The 17,497-nt window shown below is 35.8% G+C and overlaps 2 protein-coding genes across 6 annotated transcripts; one reads left to right on the top strand and one right to left on the bottom strand.

The window, feature by feature from the left end:
- Positions 1-14: 14 nt before the first annotated feature.
- On the bottom strand, positions 15-9,083 carry LOC119633559 (polycomb protein Sfmbt). Of its 4 annotated transcripts, none has more exons than XM_038027168.1 (10): positions 9,042-9,083; positions 7,589-7,816; positions 6,324-7,143; positions 4,985-5,821; positions 4,441-4,884; positions 3,545-3,794; positions 3,284-3,473; positions 1,863-2,205; positions 1,387-1,790; positions 15-497 (listed from the first exon to the last, which is right to left on the bottom strand). In XM_038027168.1, exons 2-10 carry the CDS (start codon positions 7,718-7,720, stop codon positions 159-161), a joined length of 3,759 nt encoding a protein of 1,252 aa, XP_037883096.1. In that variant the 5' UTR covers positions 7,721-7,816; positions 9,042-9,083; the 3' UTR covers positions 15-158. The 4 variants fall into 4 exon arrangements, with proteins under 4 accessions (XP_037883096.1, XP_037883098.1, XP_037883097.1 ...); XM_038027170.1 differs by having other exon boundaries at positions 1,477-1,790; XM_038027169.1 differs by lacking the exon at positions 9,042-9,083 and adding an exon at positions 8,441-8,631.
- Positions 9,084-13,273: 4,190 nt separating this feature from the next.
- On the top strand, positions 13,274-16,497 carry LOC119634107 (integrator complex subunit 14). Of its 2 annotated transcripts, none has more exons than XM_038028052.1 (4): positions 13,274-13,988; positions 14,055-15,938; positions 16,011-16,192; positions 16,261-16,497. In XM_038028052.1, exons 1-2 carry the CDS (start codon positions 13,436-13,438, stop codon positions 15,248-15,250), a joined length of 1,749 nt encoding a protein of 582 aa, XP_037883980.1. In that variant the 5' UTR covers positions 13,274-13,435; the 3' UTR covers positions 15,251-15,938; positions 16,011-16,192; positions 16,261-16,497. The 2 variants fall into 2 exon arrangements, with proteins under 2 accessions (XP_037883980.1, XP_037883981.1); XM_038028053.1 differs by having other exon boundaries at positions 16,006-16,192.
- The last annotated feature ends 1,000 nt before the right edge of the window (positions 16,498-17,497 follow it).

The raw sequence follows: 17,497 nt of genomic DNA, 5'->3' as shown, positions 1-17,497 counted from the left end.
TTGTTGCAGATGCATAAAAAGGCAATGCATAATTTTTTCCTTTACTACGTTTAAATGACTTAAAACTAAATTATAATTTTAATTATTAAACTATTTCCAACCTAAGCCAATGAAATTAAATTGGGGAAAAAAATTTGAACAATGATCTTAAAAAAAGACTATAAGAATTTGTTAGCTTTGTGCATACGTGACTTGCTGGGGTTGGCTTTACACTTGAGTTGTTGTATTAGATCGTAGATCTTTAGGGCAGGTCCCACTTTCATGCCCAACAATGTGATAACCTCGTCTTTGGAAAGCTGCAGCAAGCGCTTGCCATCAATTTTGTTACGGCTAAATGTATCGCAGTGGGCAGTGCAGTCATTAACGCGTAGGAATTGCGAAACATCGTAAACATTCCACGAATCAGGCATCAATTCACCAATATGATCCGCAGACGCACTCGTATCCCCGCCGTCACTTACTCTTGGTATATATTTACTATTACTTACTGAGGAATTCTGAAAATAATTTATTGTCTTTAATAGAAATGAATAAATTGGGACGAAAAACAAAAGCCAATATTTGTTTCGTAAATTTTTTCCATATCCATCTCACCTTAGGGTAAATATATGATAAACTTTTTGTTAATCTTAAGCATAATTTATGCTTAAGTTGGATTGGTGTTTGCTATAATTGACAGATTATCAACGACAATATTTGCACATGTTTAATACTTTAGCTTCCAGAGTGGGAAAAAGCGAACCGTTTGCCTATTTTCGCAAATTTTTGATCACTTTGAAAACGTCATTAATTGCTTTCCACTAAAATACACAATATATTCTATTTTCCAATTGCTTATGCACTACCACTTTGCTATGGTATGGCTTGACAGGGTTTAGTGTGATCAAAATTATACGATTGCATACGACAGGCAATGAGCAAAAAACGCCGCGAATCTTCTGCCGCGCCTTCCCGACCCAACATGTTTTTGTATCAAACAAGTATGGGCCCAACTGGAAGGCTCAACGTTTTCTACGAATTTCGGAAAGCAAAAAATTGGTAAATCGCTTGATCGTAATGAGATACAGGCCCATACATTTTTACCCTTTTACGATGGATATAAAAAAGAGAACAGTTGTCAATGACATGCGAGTATCTATTTGTTATGATGCGTGGGAATGAGGGAATTATGGTAAATGCCAATAACAGTGCGTAAAGATTATGAAACTTTTTTTTTTTGAGGAGCGGAATGAATTTAAAATTAACTTTAAGACTTAAAAATATCGGTTAACGAATGTGAATGAAGAAGCAAGGAAATTTATGCACATACATATTAATGCATTCACATTTAAGTAACTTTGTAGATAATGGGAAATACGCACTATTATGTTGGATTTTACCACTTACCGCAATATAACTGTTAGCCTTGCGCCTAACAGTAGGCGGGGCAGGTGATTGAGATTTCTTTACCGACGTTCTATTATTCGATTTACGTACTTTTTCGCTATTAACAGCAGCGGGATTAACCAATAATGTTGTTGACGATGATGAGGTAGTTGTGCCAGAGTGCGTCGCGATAAATGATGCTGACGATGACGAAGTATCTATAAGATGGGCTGTTGACGATTGATTCGACTGCACGCTGTTGCTATCCTCTTCATAATTATCGGCCACGTCGTCATCGTCATCGTTAACACCTATGCTATTGTCCTCATAAAAGGCAGGATTTTGATGTTCAGGCTTTAATTCCAATTTAATGCTTAGTTTCGGTAAATGAGGATTTGTTTTTAAAGCTATAGTGCGACTTTTTGCTGTCGTGCAAAAAAGAAATACGAACTTTAAGATCCTAATACATCGCAAAATTGACCATGAAATATACGTACCTTGTGCTGCTTGTTCAATATTGAGTTTAGCCTGCGTTGAGAGAGCTGTTGTTGCGGTTGTGTTACTGTTACTCTTTTTCTTGCGTCGTTTCTGCGTTTTTGGTTTAGAGGGCGTTTTAGCAACGGCTTGTGTAGGCATTGGCGGTCCTTCTAGTTTGTGATTAACTAATACACACCAACCCACTGGATAAATATCGGCCGATTCACAATCTAACCACTGATCATATTCTTCCGTCCATCCGTCAAAATGTATTTTTAGCAAGCGACCCACTACACGGGCTACAGTAGCAACGCATACTAAGCGAGGATCCATGAGATCGGCGCATTCTAGGCTCATGCCCATCTTAAATATATACAAGTAGAGGATTATTTATATAAAAATGTACACGATCTTAATTAGCTTTAAAAAAAGAAAAAACTATAGTGGCCTTCCGAGATTTTATGGCGAATCATAGGTACCCGATATTATTTAAGTAAATTTGGATTTAATTATATTTTTCAATATAGTAGCAAGCAATTGATATATGATATTGTGATAAAAGGATCTTTTCCCCGGCGACAGGGATACTGGGGATAGTAATAGGGATGGCTTCCCCAAAAGTATGGAAAATCCAAAACGAAAATATGAAATTGTGAACATAACACGCGCTTGCCAATAATTCTAAAGCATGTTAAGACCTAGGGAATCCGCGAGAGTAAGGTTGCTCACTGACAAAGTCACGAGTACCATGCTTAAGCGGATACAGAGAGGTCCTTCATGTAATCGCTTGCACATTGACGTACCATGTGGAAATTTCGGTGGCATCTGCAATCACATTTTGAACGCAGCAGATTAACTGTTGGATGCGGCCGTCTGGGAAGCACCCGTGGTGGACGTGGTTATTCCAAAAATGGAGAGCATTAAATAATTAGAGGTGCTTGATAGTCCTTGGAATAGGCCCTCTCTCCTGCAGGATGATCTTAAAAGCTGAGAGATGTCCAAGTCATCTATATTAATTGCCAATAGTTCTAGGGAACTCGTCAGGTGCAGACGGTAAATATCGGCATTTAATCTGATCGAAAATTTATAAAATTCAAATTTGGGATGAAAATGGACGTGTCCCCCATTCATTTTTATGAGAATTTTAAAAACATTCAGCCTAAACTATTTAATACTCTACAGAGAATAATTGAGCGATAAATGAACAATAAAATGTCTTTTGAAAAGTGTTTGTGATATCGCGACCCAAATAACGCGTAAATGTGCAATCAATGAAAAGAATATTGCAGTTATATGCGATTGCTTGTGTTAGAATGAATTTCGCAGGGCAGTAGAACATATTACGCATTCAACGAAACAATCAAGTGTTAACTTAAGTTGGTTGAAGGGTTACCTCAGGGCAAATATAGTTCTGTTAGTTTTATGAACACAGAATATTTACCTCAAACCCATGATTAGGCACTTCACGGTGAAATAAATGCTCTCCAGCTGGAACACTACCCGTTTCTTGTAAATATATTTCCCAACTAAATGTATTTATATCATAGCCATTAGGGGGCGTTAAAGGAATACTGTTTGAGGCACAAAAACCAACTGGAAATATATTCGGTGATTTTTCATGATAACAAAACCTGACAATCATAAAAAGGTGACATATGTTAGAAAGGCGGATGCTTTTAATATCAAAGCGCCAATCACTTACCAATCCGAACCTGTAGCGTCTGGTTGGTAGGAGTCGATGCGTATCATCATGTAACCAAATTTCAAAACTGCCATTACAGTTGCTGCACATATCGAAGAAAGATTTAAAGGGTCCACAGCTTCTAATTTCATACCTTCCATAAATCCATTCGTTTTGCCATCCAAATAGTATTCCTCGAAGGTGAAATTCATTTTGAAAAGCTCAATGGTCGCATCGTCCTCATGCACTTCAATCATGGCTTCGCGGCCAGCTATATAGAGACGCAAAAAAAAAGAAAAAGGAAAAACTAATAAGAAAACCATATTCGACTATGCCCGAATCTTTGATATCCTTTTAAAAATAGAAATTCGTGAGTATGGGTAGCTTTTTCCATTCTTCTACAGGCTTTGTAGTATCATCCAAAGAATACATGTGAAAATTAGCAATGAGGAAAACGGTGCAAAGTGACTGGACACTGGTAAAGAATGTGAATTCTTTGTACGGTATTTGAAGCTTTCTTCCGAGTGTCAGAAACGTTTTGGGAGAATGAATGTACCTCCAAACTTCCATGGCAGATATAAGAGATATTTATTATCGACTTTAAAGTATATTTTGGAGATACTCAAAGTAGAAAATCTAATTTTGAATTTAATTCGTCATATGTATGAAATAAACTGAAGCAGGCCTTAGTTTTGTTATAATTTTAACTATTTTGAAAATTGCAACTACAGATGAGTAGAGAGAAATACAGAAATATTTTTGGCTTGTACAATTTGTTTTGGAAGTTTATAAAGACTTCTTTCTAGACTTTACAACCACAAGCAAACAATGAAAATTGCCGCATTTTTTCGTTTACTAGTGAGTATAAAAGAATGTACGCGTAATGTCGCTATTTATCTTTAGTTTGTATTTCATACCTAACATCCTCTCTAAGTAATCTTGCGGCGCTGCCAGATTATGGCCGACCGTTGTAGCCCAACCGACTGGATGTATTATAGGAGAATCCTCGTGACACCAAAAACCATCATCCGAATCGAAATAACGCAAAAACAAACGTTTCCCAACAATTTTCGTTACAGTAGCCAAACGCACTTGGGAAATACGATCTTTATCTACACATTCAAGATTTAAGCCGAGACGAAAACGCGATTGCATACTGTCGTTAACTTTATTATAGAAACTGGATGGTAAAGTACGTGCACCCGATAAACGGCTTACTAGGAATTCTTTCCAATCTTTATACTTATTTTCGATGGTACGGGGAGGTATTAAAGGCTTGCCACGTGTAGCACACCAACCAACAGAATGTACTTCAGCATTGCAGAGATTAACCCAAAAATCATGAGAGTCATCATCAAAACCTTTTGAGAAGTGATAAAGGAAAAAATTATTTTAAAAATTGAAATTTTGAATTTGTTTGCTTTTCGCTAAACGTAATAATAATTTTAAAATCGTTTTCACCTTCATATCTCATCAATGCCTTGTAACCATATATATTTAATATGGTGGCGACCCAAAAAGAATGTGGAGTCTGTCCTGGTTGTATTACTTCCATTTGATCACAGTCAGTATTTTCAACCTCTACTTTCATATCGATGCCAAGATTATCCCACACATCGTAACCGGGGGCATGAGGGAAGCATGTTACTGGTGCCGCAAAGAAATCTTTGCTCGCTAAACGTTGAGTCCAATCAAATGAATGCGTAGGATCATATAACCGTCTTCGAATGCTAATGATTTTTTCCAATTGTGGACACGGCGTCGGAAGACGCTCTAATTTTGGTATTTGTGGCAATTCTTCCTGAGGCATAACGTCTCGACACATACGTACGGCTTTGGGCGCTTGCTGATTATTTGCACTCAACTGCAGGCCGCTACCATCATCAGCTGTTGTCGATTCTAAACCATTATTCGCTAGACTGCTACCACTGTTGACCTCTGCAACGTTTTCTGATATTTCTGTGTTGTTGTTTCCTGATTCATCATAGCCATTCACTTGCGTTAATTTGGATTGATCGGTAATGCGGAAACGATAGTTGGCATTTTTAATATGAGCCACACGCAAAGCTAGTTCTATATCTGAAGACTGCTGCTTTTGTTGCTGCTCGGACTGTAATTGTTGGTCATTTAGAAGACTTTCCATATTTTCTCTTTGATGTTGATGTTGTTGGTTTGTTGATTTGTTATTGACCACTAATGAGTATAATTCCCCGCGAGCACATGCCATACTACAAAAGCGACGCGATTTTGTATAGAAGGTATGCTTAACACCTATTGCTCCGCACCGCTCACAAACAGCTGTAAAAAGACAAGGTAATAAAAAATTAACTTTTGGAAATATTTTGCTTAAGTAATAAAAATTAAAAAGAAAAAAATAAGTTAAATTGTGCCCTAAATTGAAACCAAAGGTTGGACATACATTAAAAAGTGATGAAAATGAATTTTTTTTTTGGCTTAACATCAGCAAAGGATTGATATGACAATCCTCATACACGTTTTTCCCTAGTTTTGCAACAGTTGACTGAAAAAATCCTCTTGGAAATTTTGCACTGTGCAGACACACGAGTCTACGCTGCTCGAAAAAAGCATTAAATTCACGAAGTTTCTGTGAACATTATCACAAAAAATTCTCGATATTTTTTTTAGAAGTTTTTATTAAATTCTATGTGCAGAATTGTATGATGCTTTCTTCAATAAAAACTTCTAAAATATATGTGATATATGTAAATATTTTGTAAACGCTTTTAAGTAATTTAACATAAATCAGAAATTATAAAGTAAAACGAAAATTAACACATACCCATGCCATCTTTTTGAATTGGTATAACTGACGGATCAATATTACCCTTGTAGGCAATTGGGGTTTTCAATACTAAACCGGGTCGATTAACAGGTTCAATTTTACGAGTCTTACGTTGGGCACGTAAACTATTATTGCCACTGCCGCCGCCAGCAGATGAAGGCGACGCTGACGCTGTTTGAGCTGTCATTAATAAATTTCGATTTGCAGCTGCAGCTGCCTCCGATAAAAGCTTATGCTCTTGGCTGAGGGGCTCTAGTAAATCATGCTCGTCTATACTATTTGGTTGAGTTATATCGATACCGGATGATTTCGCAGGATGTACAAATTCTGCGCCATCATAAGAATTGGAATCTGTCATCATAACAAAATCATCTATATTAATAATTTCCTGTTTGGGAGTGAGATTGGCAACACCGTCTTCATAACCATCGTTATCCATTTGGTCATAGACCAGTTGCTGCTGTTGCTGTTGTTGTTGCTGATGCAGATTGTGATTAGTAATAAATTGTGTCTGTATACGGTTATTACCGTCATTCAAACTATTATTAATTCCGGTTACTGTAGAGGAGCCGTCATCGTCTTCTATGGCGGTGTAGTTTTGAAATACTGTGGCTGCCGATTGTTGCAGAAGTTGTTGATGCAAACCACCCATTTGGGCCAGACCGTAAATATCATTTGTGTTCGCAGCCAATAGAGTAGTGGGTTGGACACCCAAGGCAGCGGCGGCAGCAGCAGAAGAGGCCGCTACAGCTGCTGCTGCAGCTGCCGCATGGCCACTAAAATCCCCCCCAACTATACTCATTACAGGATTTAGGTCCTATGCACAGTTTACCAATTATCGTATTCATATTTTAGGTTTAGCACATTGGCATTGTTGGGGAAAGGATATTTTAAATATTTTCAATTTATAATACAGAATTTTTAGGTGGAAAAACAACAACAGCCAGTTGAAATAAACGAAGAACCGAATTTGAATCGAACGAAATATGTAAAGAAAAACAAGAAAAATAATAGACAAATCAAATTTTGGAAATAAAAGATTTTTTGCAAAAGTTTCTAATCTTTAAATATGAATTCAAATGAAATGTACGAAGCAAACGAAACACGAAATCATATGAAAAGTGAACGAAATAAAATGATCGTGAATATTGAATTAAAGGTAAATGCTGAACTATTTCGTTGAGCCTATTTTCGTAGTGAATTCTATACAGATATTTTAGATTGAGCTGTTTTTTAACACTCAAGCTCTATCAAGCTCTTACCACTGTTTGTTGATGCGTCATATCTACAGACGATGGATGGAAAAATGAAGTAGCTTCCTCTAGTGATATACGGTCGGGATTATATTGATTCATCCACATCATTGTCAGTTCGGAGGGATTCATTTTATACATGTAATATTTGTTAGTTCTTAATTACATTTATGTTATGTTATGTTTATCTGCTGGCTGATGTTCCAATTATTCAGATTTTGTTGAAATTCTCCAAAGCTGGGTGTAATAAAAGCAGAAATATTAGAAAAATGACATTAGTTTTTATTTATAAATTTACAAGGGCAAGATCAAAGAAAAATTTGTAGTACGACATTACACAGTAGTGCAATGATATGGTGAAAAATAAGTAGTATAGTGCACGCTGTGATTGTATTGGGGATTTAGATGTAAAAGATATCATTTACATGATATTGCAGGAAATTATTGCCTTTAAGTGAACTTCGGCAAAAACATATGCAAATAATGAAGTTTGATGTTTTGGTTTGCTTTTTAGGATGCGAGAACGATTATATCCATTATATCCTTAAAAGACTTTTCGCCAAAATATTTGTTATTACCGATTAAACGCCTTCGTTGCTGTTAAAAAACTATTTAAGCCGCCTGATGCCAATAGAAATTTTCCAGACGTATAATGATTCCATTATTCGATTGAAGAGGATTTATTTAGAGATCTTTTACTTCTTAACAGCTGAATGAAAATTGTTTTCTATTTTCAATTAGTCCTTGTCTTAATATATTAAAGTTGCAGATGTAGTTTGTACCTTTTCTATAAAATTACTACCACCCAACAACTATCGTAAGTATGGACTTTTGAAAAGCGACTTTTTTACTACCATTCACCTGGGCTTTGTTTGTTGCAACAGGTAAACAACTGAGAAGTTCACACTTGTCATTCGCAAGTATCTCCGACTTTTTGAAATTTACCGAATGAGTTTGCATTATTTACAAATTTCCTCCCTTTCCGCAACTTTAACGTAGTCAAACGAATACCCATTGCACGCGTTTCGACTATATTCGAATAAGCTCGGACCAGAAGCCTTTATGGAATTGCAAAACTTATAGGCTTACAACAAACCAAAAAACTTAACATTCTTGATATCCTTCAAAAAGACCAAAAAAAGAAAAAAATACGATAAAACCCAATAAATGCGCTTCAAAATAAACATGCACAAAACACAATTGCAAATAAATAAATATGTAAAGCAAATTAACAATCAAGAGTTTATAATTGATTCCACACAATGCTTTTTGGAAATATTTCGGAATTGGTATTTTGCTTCGTTTTTGTTCCTTAATATTGTGTTTAATAAGCACACAAACAAAGCGCGATTTTTTATGTGTGAGTACATTCTGTGCCTCAAAACTAGAGAATAAAAATCACACTTTTACACCGAAAAGAAAAAAAACAAATTTTGAAAACAAATTTTTGCACGCTACTCACCTAATTCTTATAAAAATTAAATGATTTCATAAAATTTACAATTTTTACAACATTTTCTCACTAGTTTTTAAAATTATTTTGTAGATTTTTTGGCAAAAATTACAATTTAAGAATTAATTAAATGAGAGAGTGTGAAAAAATATTAAGCAAATTGCCAGCCAAGTCCAAAAACTGGCATTGCCAGCTCGATCCTTTTATAATAAGCAAAATTATTTTTTGCAATTATTTGGCATTACCGTAAGAAGGTTTGTGGAATGTAAGCACTTTCATGTACTGGCAGCTCCACTTAGCATTGGCATGTTTAATAATATTTTGCAGTTATTATTGAGTTTATTATCTCCGCCAAAGGACACACTTACCCCTTATAAAAAAAAAAAGAATCCATAATGCCTACGATAATAGTTTTAGACATTCCAATATCAATGTAAAGAGTAGAACCCGTAGAACGCTTCTATTGACATTGTCGATTCTGCATTTTGATTGGTTTAATTTTTGTTTACATGCTGAAGCTTCGTTTTGATTCGTTCAATTTTTGTTTATATTTTCGTAGGCTCGTTTTGATTGGTTCAACTTTTGCTTACATTGTCGAAGGTTCGGAGGAGATTTCGTTGGAGACTTCGTTTTGACCAGTTCAATTTTTGTTTATGTTACACCTTGCACGTGATTATTTATTTGCATTCTAAAGAAGTTATTTCTACTTATTATTGTTAGTAGTTATTTCATTTATAATAACACATTGTAATTATTATTATTATTCTTATTCTTTAATCACGTATAGATACACCTGCCCACTTTTACTATTGTTAAAACCTTTTAAGCAAAGAAATGAAAACGAAGTATATATTGCAATTTTTGAAACGTCGTTACGAAAGTTTGCAATCCATTCTGCCGTGTAAACTCAATTGAACAGCAAATATTAAGTGTAATGCCTTTTCTTACTAAATTTAGAACTCAGCTGTCATTGGAAATTGAACATAAACTCAATTTAGCATACTCGGCGCGTGATTACGCGCTAAGTATGTTATAAGCAATTGATCAAGCAGTTAAATTCCAAATTTGGAGTTTCAATTTGACGAAGTTTGCACAAACTTGAAAACGATATTTTCGCGAAAGGAGGACGTGCTGCGAGGTGCGGCTTTTGCAACGAGGACGCCGCGGAGACCGAGCCGCACGGAAAAGGAGGAAAATTCACCAGCAGCATGTACAAAAGAAAGCGGGTAGACGGCAGCACCCACTTAATACGCCTATTATATGCCTGCCCCTATTTAGTAGAAGGGCTACTAAGTAAATACAGGAGGAAAAAGAAAAACAACTATGATAAAACTGCTTAAGAAGCTGGCGGAAATGGAGGCACCCAACTCTCCATATTGGGAGCAGACTGATTTTATGCCCTCGTATAGCGCCATGGGGGTCGCGATTATACAATTCCTGAGTAATATACAGGTCGCGACTTTCCACGCGGCTATAAACAACTCGACAACCCCGACGCCAAGCCTAAAAAAACATGTGACCTAATCTTGGCACTGACTGAGTTCGCCAAAGTCCTGCACCAGAGCTCCATTAACAGGAGGACGCGGGTACAGCTGAAAATGATTAGTTGGCACCACAGCTTATGTTTTCTCTAAGCTTAGTCGCATTCCGAATTCAGTTCTTTGTCAATAATATTTATGGTTGGGCGCATATGTTCGAGCACGTTAAGCGGTCCTTGGGATGTTCTTTTGGTCATTTCTAACTTTGTCATAGTTTATTTCACTTTTATGGGCTTATTAAGTATGGCCTGCTTCTAAATTTATGTTCTACCTTTGTATATACGAGCTCTACTAGAAATTATATGATCCATGCGGTCCCCCAGAATCAAGACCCGATAATAGGGTACTACAGGTCACTGTTGAGTCTGACACATCGCGAAGTGCTAATGAATTATCATTAAAGTTTGGTTTTAGCAAACAAACAATATTAATTCACTTAAGTCAAATCGGGAAAGTGAAAAAGTTAGATAACTGGACTCCTCATGAAAACTGGGCTTCCCAGAATTCACACACTCTCGTCAGCCAGGTTTTTATACCACTAGCGTTAACAACCTGCCAAAAGTGTCCAGACAATGGGAGCGCACATTCTGATGAATAAAATAATGTCTTATATTCTATTTATAAGTTATCAGGAAATCTTGCCTTTTTTGCAAATTTCATCATTGACGACCTAATATTAATAATAATACTTTCATATTTTTTGAATTGAATTGTTACGGATAAAATGCCAATCACCATCATTATTTTTGATATCCTCATTTTTTATAAATGAAATATTGTTATGTTTTGTAAACGTATTTTATGAATTATACTTTTGTAAACAAATTGGTGTAACTTTTACAAATAAATTTTTTATTTTATGGGATTCTTAATTTTATCTTTTCTTGGTAACATACTCTGGCAAAAGTTGACAGATAAATACGTACATCCTAAATATGCCCAGCGAATAGTAGGTAGCATTGGCAGCCATGGTAAAAAAATAAACTTTTGTGAGTGCTCTGAAATTAAGCGACTTTCGTCTTGTCCATAATCGTTTATTCTAAATCAATCAATCAATAGCGAGACACGTGAGGCTTACATAATAAATATTTTAATCAATACTCCAATCTTTCCCAATCAACCCTTGAAACATCATGACTTTTAGCAAACGGTAGTTGAAATACTTTTTCTGACGTATCTTTCCTGGGTTAGGCAAAAAAGGAAAAAAACGAGAATTTAAAGAAAAAAACAAATAATAAAAATGAGAAAAAAAAGGGAAATAAGAAAAGAGTTTTTTGAAAACAAACTAAAATAAAAAGTATTAATAATTGATATAAATCTTTAGTGAATTCATTTTGGAGTGAGAATTATTTTTTTGTTCGCACAGTTGTAAGCTTCTTTTTAAAAATATATATATTAAATAGTTTTCGTCCGGATTTTTGGTAAGTGTTCCCCGGGATTTTTTTCTGGAATTACATCAGCGGTCATCGATATTTTAGACAAAAATTAGATGGTTGTGCTCTGTGGAATGACTATGATAGTAAAGGATACTTAGATATTTACAGGAGTTATATTGCAAGTGTCAATCAGATTACAATACATTCAATTCCTTTTATAACAATGCATTCTTCTCATTACGTGAGCTAATGTATGTTATACATTCTAAATAGGGAGCTAGCGCTGCAGGCTGTGATGGAGTTAAGTATGACATGGTCAGAGCACTGTCTGGAGGAAGCTTAACTCTCCCGTTGCTTGCAGTTAATAACTGCTGGTTTATTAACTTTACACCCTTAGATTTGCGATGTACCAAACCTATTCCAGCTCCTAACGCAGGTGACGACTTAAATTATTTAAGCAACTTCAGACACATTTCGCCAATATCTGTATTCATAAACATTATTAACCTCATGGTTAAGCAGAGACTATTGGATTTCTTGAAAACTGCGAACGTTATTCCAGCTCGTTCTCAAATCTACGCATATGTGCGGTAATGAACAATCTTTTCTCATAGCTAGTTTAAACACAGCCGGTAAAGTGGTTGTTATGTTTTCTCTGGACATCAGCAAAGCACATGACTGTGTCAACTTGATTAAGCAAAGTAGAATTCTCTTAAACTTTTCAATTCCTCTTCATATATGTCTGTGGATACTAAAGTTTTTATTCGAGCATGTGTTGGTAGTGGACACAGGCAAAGTTGAAATGTACGGTGGTATTATACAAGCTTGAGCCCCATAGTCTTCAATCTGTATACAGCTAGTTCGCACGATCTGCAAGATGACAAAACGCATATTTTTTAATATGCAGACGGTTTCTTATTTGTATCCGCGGATTTATCCTTTTCGGTGAATAACCTCTGGATAAAAGCTAATCTTTTCTTCGATGCATATGTTGATCTTAATTTACATTTTAAACCTAGCAAAACAAATACAAAACAAACAACAAAAAAACAGGTTCTAAACGCCAAATTAGGCTCTTTATCAAAGAAATTAAAGTTAATCAGGTAAATCTATTCGATTTCTTGGTAGAATATTAAAAAAGCAAAATTTTCTTAATTAAATGATAGTCCATATCACGGAACTAACTTCCTTGATTAGAAAAGCGAATTTGTTCTGTTTTTAATTTCTCTACGCTGAATCATGTTTTATCTCGATAACATTCCTGTTTTTTTCACCCAAAGTTTGCAACACTTTTTTTGCATCACTTTCAACAACTCAACAATCTACATTTACACTTATCATATCGGTTTTAACTATTACGGTCGCAGTTGTTTTGTTATATTTTATATACATTTCTTGCTTATAAATATTGCTGTTTATTATCTGAACATATAAGCCCCAAAGTTTGGTGGGTTAATCCACACCCAAAAAAAAAAAAAAAAAAAAAAAAATGCCGACAATAATAGCTTTAGACATCTCAATATCAATGCAAAGAGTAATTGCAGGTAGAAGTGAAGAACTCGCTCTAACTTACCATCAATTGGCTTTGAAAGGGATTTCGCAATTTTTGGAACATTTAGGAGCTGCAGCGAAGCTGGAATATGTGGCTCTAATCACGTTCGGTAGTAGTTGTGAATTAAAAGTAGATTTTACTAGAGACTACGATCAAATAAAGCAAACAATGAAGAAAACGGAACACGGCGATAAATTGTGTTTATTAACTTTAATGAAAACCGTGTCTAACATATTAACTTCGAATTGGGGAACTCAATCGCAGAGTCAAGTGGTCGTTTTTTCTGATTGCGGATTAGGCTTTGGGAAAAGTTCGATACGCACTTTTCTGCAAAACTACATTGGTAAAGAACTTGATGCGGAGTTTAATTGGTTGAAGCCTTTAAAAATAGTTAAGTGGAATTTCATTTGTTTGGGCATACAAAGTGATGGCTATTTTACACGAGCAGTAGCAACATATCAAAAATTGTTGGACTATACTGGTATAAAAGGTATAAAGGTATTTTTTTCAAATTTTTTTGTTTGATTTAGTTTTAAATATCTTGATTGTATTTAAGGACAACTTTTTATGCCAAGACCTATTAAAGACAGCTCGGATACTAATGAAAACAATTCCAATGAATTGCTAAAAAATACTTTACCTACACACAAAAGTGAATTGGGGCGCACTGCCATGTTTGAAATGGTCGAAAAGCTATGCGAAACTAATTTTAAACCGTTCGAAGTGATTTTGAAATGCGGAGGTTATTTTCGTTTAGAGTGTCCAATCTTAATATGGCCACCGCCTGCACCTTATTATCCATTAAATAATGCTAAGAATGCAACGCCTTTAACCTTAGCTTCAAAGCTGGAAGTTTGTGGTTACTTGTCTTTATCCGATATTGGTTCACCGGCTTCTCTGAGTAGACACTTGATTCTACCAAAAGTGGAACGTGAAAAAGTCAGTCGCCGAACATCCGATAAATCTGCAAATACAGCTAAACTAACTAGTGACAAAACTCCACGTTTGGATGTGAATCAGCCAAATTATGAATACGAAAAATTAGAACAAGAAATACGTGAATTCTACACGAAAGACGTTAAAGACTCTGATGACGCAACACAAGCAGAGGAATTTGATAGTAAGACATCTGTGAGCTGCAGCATGCCTAGTGAAAGCCAAAAAGAATCTGTATGCGTATTATTGCATGGAGTCCTGAAGGTAGAAAATCTAGCAGCTTTAGTTATTCTCAATGAGAATTGGTACGGATTTTTATTTTCGTATGCAGATAGCAAAAAGAAGTCTAATCTAATGTTAAATATATTACCGCCTGGCAATAATGTGATACCATGGTTGGGCGATATGCAAATGTTGGGATTAATTGAGGATCTGATGCCGAACGAGAGTTCCACTTTTCCAGTTAAAGCAGAAAAACGTTCCTATTCTCAGAGCTGCGTTGTATGGATTAATCGCGTGAGTCTTCAATCCGATATACAAAAAGTTTTAAGACATGCTAAAAAAATGCCAGAAAAAATGCAACATTTTTACAAAGAATTAAATCGGATACGCCGCGCAGCTTTGTCGATAGGTTTCGTTGAATTGCTGGAGGCAATGGCCACTTTGTTCGATAAGGAAGCTCTTAATTTGGCGGCAATAAATGCGAATCCTGAATGCGCGCTCCAATTGAAACATGCTTCTATAGAGTTGCGTAAACCTTCAAACAGAGATTTAAAAGTCTCCATAGTGCCAGTGCAAGCAGTGAATATGGCATAGGCCAAGAAGGTTTATGACCTCTATGTGGTATACTTTTGAACGTGAATGTAAATATGCGCCTTTAATTTAATGCGAAAAACATAGATGTCTATAGTTCATTACGTCTGTTACTTTATTTTAAAGAGAACTTACTTTAAATAAAGTAAAAAAGCGTAAAAATATTTGTAGTTGTTGTTGTCCACTGCAACGATTTTAATAATGATTGTTTTACTCTTTGTTTTTGGCTGCGGTTATGTAGAGGATCAGAAAAATGCTACGTTCGTAAAATGCATAGAAAAGACGTTTCCGCACTTATTATGTGAAATCCTTAACGGCTAAAGACGATGCCCTAATTGTCGACAATCATTGCCCCTTCCGATGTTTTGTTAAATAAGAATGACAATGTAATCATACTGATACTGATGCTGAAAAATCAAGCGATGAAAAGATAATCGAAAATTTTCAGCACAAAATGCTTCTCCTCTATAGTTTATACTCAAATAAATAAATAAAATACATAAGAGTTTAGCTGCGCGCTTTGATTTCTGGAAATAAATCTGAGCCTTTGGAACTTGTTGTGCTATTTTAGCTCTTACTTTGTTTATTCCGTTTTTAAATGATTTGGTCATGTGTTGTGTTGATGCCGATGATGTGCAGATGGCTTAGGCTACAACACATTCTGTGGAAAGCGTAAAAAAGGTAAAAGAAGGTAAACATATATAAATTTATTATTAGCTTAAAGCCGAAGGTTACACAATATCACGCCTTTTTTCAAGGGTAGGCAAGTCAATGAGCTCCAATCTATTAATATAGAGTGGAAGAGGTAGCGCAGGATCCCATTCCAAACCTCGCAAAGCAAACTTCAAGAAGTTCCGTTGAACAGACTCCAAGAGATGCACACAGAATGTATAACTAGGAAGCGAAACTACCGACGAGCATTCAAGGGTTGGTGTAACTAAAGAAGTATACAAGCACTTCGTAATGTACGAGTCATTGAATTATTTAAACCTTTTTTTTATAAACTCTAAAAGGGATCTAGCTTTACTCAATGAAACTTCTATATGAATATCAAACGTGAGTTTTGAGTCGAAAACAACTGCCAAGTCTTTAATTGCAGACATTTTCCAAAAGGTGCGTATTACACTAAGCAACCTTTTTTTTGAATTCAACACCATAGCGTTGATTGCATACCATAAACACAGGTACTCCAGGTCAGTCTGAAGAAGTTTAGTACTATGTATTGAGTTAAAGGGGAGGCAAAGTTTAATGTCATCGGCAACCATTAAAACAGGGGAATGTTGAATACACTCAGTCGCTCACGAGGTGACTGTTCTGAGAACACCGTACATGCGACCGGAGGGATAGTTATTGAATTAGGCGATCATACATTGTATGTTGTCAGAAGAATGACGAAATGTGGTTTATTTAATGTAGATACAACGTGTATGACAATAACACATCGCTAGAGGACTTATTAAAAAGACGGCTTGGTCGATATAGGAGATGATTTATGGGCCAAGTTGTCGGCTCTGGGCAAGTCGAGGCCTATTTCGCACCTCTGAGTACTTAGCGCTCCTGCCACTTGTGGGGTAACTTCAGCCGCCACGGTATTATAGCCAGCTCTCACGCCGACGTTAGTTACGTATTGAAAAATGCGCAAATCGTTTCTTGGTGCATGTGACATAATAGATATCCTGACATCCGTGGCTCCCATAGTTTAATGCTTATGGCTATCCGACATTACGCGCCATTTATGCACTCATGCATTTGCGTAAAATATTTTGGACTACGATTCGAGCCAGGCGATATACGCTCATTTGCACTTAGCTAACCAAATACCACATACCAAAATTACTTTGCTTTTCAACCCCAATCGTAAGACGAAGCAAAAACGAACTTCTTTCGTCTCGTTTAAAAAACAATTTTACTTCGATTTCGCGCTTCTCCATCTATCTCGAGTTCACCTCAGGTGACGAACATCGGAAACTTTCTCATTTTCGGTAGGCAACAGCTACTCGACCAACGCTTAATTGCTTTGTAAATTGTTTTTGTGTTTGTTAATAGCTCTCCTCCGACATTGCTTGAAATTCTACATCTTCGTGCATTTTTGGATAGTTTTCCCTGTTGTTTGTCTGCAATAGCGAAATCGTCTTTTTGAAACAAACTTGAAGTGATGTAGGTTTTAATACTTATAAACATCCAAAATTAGGAACAAAGTATAGCACCACGAAATACTAAGAAATGTAATGAAAACATAATTTTTTTTAT

Source organism: Glossina fuscipes, unplaced genomic scaffold (assembly GCF_014805625.2).
Source record: "Glossina fuscipes isolate IAEA_lab_2018 unplaced genomic scaffold, Yale_Gfus_2 2, whole genome shotgun sequence".
NCBI lineage: Eukaryota > Metazoa > Arthropoda > Insecta > Diptera > Glossinidae > Glossina > Glossina fuscipes.
The sequence above is the reverse complement of the archived record's forward strand: the minus strand, read 5'-3'. Positions and strand labels throughout refer to the sequence as shown.